Below are 6,341 nucleotides of genomic sequence, written 5' to 3' on the forward strand. Positions count from 1 at the left end.
TCATATCTGTGGCTATAAATATACCTTGAGCCGTGTTTGAATCGGTAAGTAGTAGCTACCTAAACGCTGCGGGGAGAGTTTGTAGTGTGTGTGCTGCTGTTGGTTTTCCTGGTAAGCTAGTTTAGCATAGAGTGTAGAATGTTGTTCTTCCGTGGTGGGAGTGTCAGACAGCATGTTGTCTGTTATGTCGGGTGGGTTGCCATGTTGAGCGAAGTGGCACCACCAAGAGAACATTATATTTCCCACAATTGAAATGCAATAGTATTATTCAAACGTATTGTTCGGTTCGTAATGTGTACCGAACCGTGAGCCTCGTACCGAACAGTTTAATACAAATAGGTGTATTGTTACACCCCTAATCACTATACTATTACACTGTCCAAGAACACCGCTACACTGTCAAACGACATCACTATACCGCTACACTGTCAAACGACATCACTATACCGCTACACTGTCAAACTACTTCACTATACCGCTACACTGTCAAACTACTTCACTATACCGCTACACTGTCAAACGACTTCACTATACCGCTACACTGTCAAACTACTTCACTATACCGCTACACTGTCAAACGACATCACTATACCGCTACACTGTCAAACTACTTCACTATACCGCTACACTGTCAAACGACTTCACTATACCGCTACACTGTCAAACTACTTCACTATACCTGTACCCCGTCAAAATACATCCCTATTCCTGTACCCATAGTAGTCCATACCCCGTCAATCTACATCCCTATACCTGTACCCCATCGTAGTTTAATCGCCAGACTGCATCACGATACCTGTACCTTGTCATAGTTTATACCCCATCAAACTACTTCACTAAACCTGTACCTTATCAAACTACATCACTTTAACTGTACCCTTTACTAGTTTTTACCGCGTCAAACTATCACTTTACCATCTACCCATACGCCATAGTGATATGTCAAACTACATCACTATGCTTTTACCTGTCCAACTACATCACTATATCTGTAACCCATTATAGTTTATACCCTGTCAAACTATGTCACTTTACCTGCACCCCGTCAAACTACAGCCCTATACCTGTACCTCATCGAACTACATACCTACCTGCACCCTTTCAAACTACATTAAACATCATTAGACCTGTACTATGTCTGTTCAGTAATGTTGTAATATTTTACAAATAAATTTAATAGTGAGATCTATAGCTACGGAAATGGCAAACACATCTGCTTACTTTTCTAACATAGCCAGGCTTACCTGTAATAATTCGTAGGGTTGGAGACTATTTCATGCAAGTTGACTAGTGGTTGGTTTTGCAGTAAACCTAATGGTAGAATTACTGGACGATACATGTAGTACAAAATGTAATTTGGAGATTTATTTTGTACTATCAGTAATTATGAGTATTGACATCTCCCCCTAACTCTCTTCTTTAGGTCCAGCTGGAAGGTGGACGGCAGCAGTACAAGCCAGTGGTCATGGCACTAACGGAGAAGGACATCCTGCTATTCGAATCGGTGCCATGGAGCAGAGAGTCCTGGTCCATGCCTCTGCTCACACACCCGCTGCTAGCCACAAGGTGAGGACAACAGACAGCAGGGTCATTCGGCTGTAGCCAGAATGCACATGTCTTACCCGACTGGTCCTCTTTCCGTACATCAGGAAACATTTCAGACCAGAAATCAAACATTACTCGTTTACAGATTTGACATTTTAGCTCAGAACAGTTCACTGTCATCATAATTCTAATATGGGTTTATCATTTCTTCATGGTACAGATAATAATATTTATGTTAAAATGCTTTTGGATTGGCTATTTTTGCAAGGCATCAGCTGACCAGGAACAATTTAGCAGGCTTTCAGTTCAGTACTGTACTTAAAATCTACTGCCAACATACGGTCAACAAATTCATGGTATGTACCTGGAAGTTTAAAGTTGCTTACATTAAATTTACAGTGAAACATTTTGCTAGGTCAGGAGAGGGTTTTTTGTGGGGGCTTGCCCTGGGGACCCCCACCTGAAAGAAGCAACCCTAATGTCATCACCCAGTTCATCCCCTCGCCAACTTTAATAAACAGATGAAACAAATCAATTTAATTTAGGTGGCAATGTAGGTCATCCATGCAACAATAAAGGGGTGTTGTATTTTCATGTCTCTCCCTCCAGACTGGTTCATTCTGGCAGCGCCCGGGGTTCTCCTGCCCAGGGTTCGGACATGGTGTTCGCCACTCGGACGGGCACAGGGCGGGGCATTGAGTCCCACATCTTCCGAGTGGAGACTCACTGGGATCTGTCATCATGGACGCGAGCCCTCGTGCAGGGGGCACACGCTGCCGCTGAGCTCATCAAAGAAGTCTCCATTGGTGGGTGTGTGTGTGCGTGCGTCTGTAGTAAGAATTGAAAGTCAGTACCAAAATCCGCGGTGGACATTGGTCTTCCAAAGTAGTCTCATGGCACAAGTTTAAGGTACTTGCATTTTAATTGCATATATTCACTTCAACCTCAAGGAGTGGCCACCCTGAAATCTGATTGACCACCCCCTTTATCCTGAACTCTGATTGGCTCTACCAGCTCAGAGGCGGGACTTTAGAGTAAACCGGAGCCGAAGTGGCGCCTATTCTGCCAAAAACTTAGAGTAAGAATACGATTTTGTTTGGATTACAAAATGTTAAAATCAGAAATTTAAGAAACTATAAGATACTGTAATGTCAGTAATTAGTGTAGATATGATTAGCGGAGACATAAATAGTTAACTAATGCTATGCAATATCTCACTTTGGATTCCCAGTAGGAGTTTTTACACAAAACATGATCAGTTTATAGAATATGATGCACAGATTTAACTACCATGCAGTATTATAAAGTAGTTCAATTGTCCCCACCTTGACGGCCTCCAACATTTAAATGCCTGCGGCTCACACAGTAACAATCTAAAAAGTAGTAATGATCAATAGTGGTCGTCTAGTCACATGATCAAATGGAGACATTGGACAACGTCAACATACATATTACCCAGCAATCATCACTGCATATCTGTATATGACAAAAATACCAAACAAAGTAAGTGAATAGTTTTTTGTTTATTTATAGTTTATGTAGAATAAGCATATCAATTTATATTTATATATGTTATAGATTGCTATTGCGTATTTAATCCCCATAAAATGAAAACCATGCCAGAGATGGGCTTGCCTTTTCAAGGGTATATATATATATAAACCTAGCTGATTATAGTTAGTGTATTTTTGTCCACAGGAAACACTTCATTATGTAGTACAATACCTACAACACCACAGCTAGAAGGTTGTGTGCACACATTAGGACAAATGCGTGTATGCTCCTGTGTGGTTCGAGTCTGTACACACAGGTTGGCAGCAGTGAGTCAGCAGCCCTTTAACCTGAGGATGTGGGTTCACCTTTATACATAAAGCAAGTGAATGTTAAGTGGAAGTTAGTTTTCTAGAGAATATATTTGTTCACAGACTGAACCCCATATATAAAGGATTTTTTTGAACAGATAAAAATGTTTAATGTATATAGGCCTTTAAATGTCACAGTGCTTTGACTGTGACAGGAAGCTCCAGACACCAACTGGCTGGCTGGCCGTGTGCAGCAGCTCAGAGAGAGCAGCTCTGTGTAGGAGAAGCAGAAGCTGGAGCCAGCAGAGGGGAATGTTTCCACTCTGTACAGAACAATGGTTGGCTGCCGGAACAGCACTGGAAAGCTTATTTTCTCCCTCCTTCTTCCCCCCTCCTGTCCTAAGTTGTGCAGAAACATTCAAAGCCAGTCGCATAACAGTAACACACATTGAAATGTGCTTCGGGATCAAATGACGTGACTGTTTAAGCTGCATAAGGCACGTTTTTACAAGGAAGATAGGCTTGTGTTTATACGCTGTGGATTAAGTTTGTCTAAGTAAGATGTTCAGGTGATAGACAATGTCACTGCTTAGTTCATAAAGGGAGTTCACAACATACCTATCAGACATTGTCAACACATGGTATGACTTCATAGTTATTTAAAAGGATTGTGTGTACGATTTGGTGACATCTAGTGAAAAGGTTGCAGAATGCAACCAGCTGAATATCTCTTCTCCCTTTCCAAGACTGCGGTAATGTGAGCCGCGAAGCGTAAAACCGTGGTAACGACATTTGCCTCACTTAGAGTTCATCCATACCATAATAACACTACTTTAGAAGAATTGGTAAGTCAGACGGCGGCTGGCCATACTACAGTACCTCAGTTGAGAACTACGGTGGCCTTTAGTTAAAATTAAAAATGTGAAAGGCTCTCTCTGTAAGCTGTGGTTAGTTTGTCCCTTGTGGGCTACCATAGAAACATGGTGGTGCAATACGGCCTGTTCCTCATTCTAAGCTAACATAGTTAAGAAAACAGTTTTCCGTTCATGCTAATAGATCCCCCAAATAAACTACACACTGGCCCTTTAAGTTAGTATTTATATTAGTGCTGGGCAAGTTATCGCGTTAATACATTAATTAATTAAAAAGCAAGAAATATGATCGCTGCTGCGAGACATCTGATTCAAAAGTAGTGTATTGTGCACTTTTATTTTAAAAGTACTGCTATATGAACAAAAGTGCAATAACATTTGATCCCTCACCCCCACTGACCCGTACTCCTACTATAACTTAAAGCTCATTCCTCTCTCTCTCTCTTCCAGGTTGCACGTTAAACAAGCAGGACATCCGGCTCACGTTGCACTACGAGAAGGGCTTCACGGTGACGAGAGAGCCAGCAGAGCCAGCGGGGGGTGCCGTGCTGTATAGATACCCCTACGAGAAGCTCAAGATGTCCGCCGACGATGGGATACGCAACCTCTACCTTGACTTTGGGGGTCCAGAGGGAGAGATGGTGAGCTGAGACAATGGAATAAAAGACACTATAATATTTGATATTTTCACCACTACCATTACTTTTCTCTCCTGCCAGAGAGTAGTTGATTAGTTCGGTGTATGACACAAAGCCACTGGAACTTTTTATCATCGATTCATCACTTATTTTTGATTATTCGATTAGTCAAAAAAGAATTTCATTGTTTCTAGCATCTTACTCTAATAATAACTAAAAATTATTCTAGGTCATAGGTTTTTATTTGTAAAAAAAAAAAAAAAGAATAATTCAAGTGTGTGTTGCTTCAAGCTCATTTATTTGAGTGAATTATATATATATATACAGTGGTGTATAGTAACGAAGTAGAAATACTTAGTTACTGTACTTAAGTCGTTTTTTTGGATATCTGTACTTTACTTTACTACTTATATTTCTGTTTACTTTTACTTCACTACATTTTGCAAAGAAAACTGATACTTTTACTCCGATACATTTCCCCTGAAACCTTCGTTACTCGCCACAAAATCAAATCTATCTTTAGAAACAAAATGAATCATGAGACCAACGTTGGGGACTGGTGGAACAGAGACTGCAACAAGCAGGTTTGGCGAATCAGTGGTCCTAGCTTGCAAGTTAAATCATTGGTTAATCACGTTAATGCGCAATTGCAAACAAGTGCTCTAAAAGCCGCGGTGTTTTGATTCCCAGTGATGCCCAGGATGCTATATGCTATAGCTAGCGAGCGACTACATGAGCAGAATTCCACTCTACGATGACTGATTTCATGATGGAAGCACCTGCTACTCCCGCAACAAACGACGGTGGTGACGAAGACCAACACCCGTGGATCGCTAGCGAGTTAGTGAGCTGAGGAAGTGTTGACAGTTGTGCAGCACTAGTTGGCTAACGTTAGCTATAGCTAGCCACCACACCATAGGATTGACAGGAGCCGCGAGAGCGCAGCATTAGTGTTAGCATTATGGTGAGCATTAGGGAAATCCTTCCCAGCTGTGCGCAAGCTGTCTGTGAAGCTGAACACACCTCTACCTGCCTCAGCGGCCTGTGAAAGGCTATTTAGCATCGCAGGACTAGTCTTCAGCCCAAGAAGAACGAGACGGAATTCTCGCAATTTTGAAAACCAACTTCTTTTGAAGATGAACAGGACATTTTTTAGTTTCAGGTAATGACTGGGTTGTTACTTTCGGTGCTGCTTTAGTATTGATCATGTTTTGATATTTGAGTCATTTTGTGGATGATCAGATGGAGTTATGATGGTAGCAGTCGCCCAATTGCAGATTCAGCTTGAGCAAAACCTTTGCCTATTGTGTTCAAATCAGGCCCAAAGGAGTTTACAAGGCAGGTGTCCTTTCTCAAAACACTGACCTGATGCATCAAGTGGATATTTTTTGCTGAACACAACATTATGCATTTGCCCTCTACATCCTCTAGTCGGAATGAGCATACTTATAAACGCACTGTTACAACTCCTTCATAGTGTCATA

At 41.4% G+C, this 6,341-nt stretch overlaps 1 protein-coding gene across 1 annotated transcript in view; it reads left to right on the forward strand.

Annotated features, from left to right (window-relative positions):
• The window catches only part of sntb2 (syntrophin, beta 2), a 34,656-nt gene that overhangs the window by 21,526 nt on the left and 6,789 nt on the right, over nucleotides 1-6,341 (forward strand). The window contains exons 4-6 of the mRNA XM_031868127.1: nucleotides 1,424-1,566; nucleotides 2,155-2,351; nucleotides 4,670-4,860. Of these exons, the coding sequence (XP_031723987.1) occupies nucleotides 1,424-1,566; nucleotides 2,155-2,351; nucleotides 4,670-4,860 (531 nt within the window). The remainder of the gene's footprint in view (nucleotides 1-1,423; nucleotides 1,567-2,154; nucleotides 2,352-4,669; nucleotides 4,861-6,341) is intronic.

This window comes from Anarrhichthys ocellatus, unplaced genomic scaffold, assembly GCF_004355925.1.
Source record: "Anarrhichthys ocellatus isolate YVR2014 unplaced genomic scaffold, GSC_Weel_1.0 scaffold41, whole genome shotgun sequence".
NCBI classification, from domain to species: Eukaryota; Metazoa; Chordata; class Actinopteri; order Perciformes; family Anarhichadidae; genus Anarrhichthys; species Anarrhichthys ocellatus.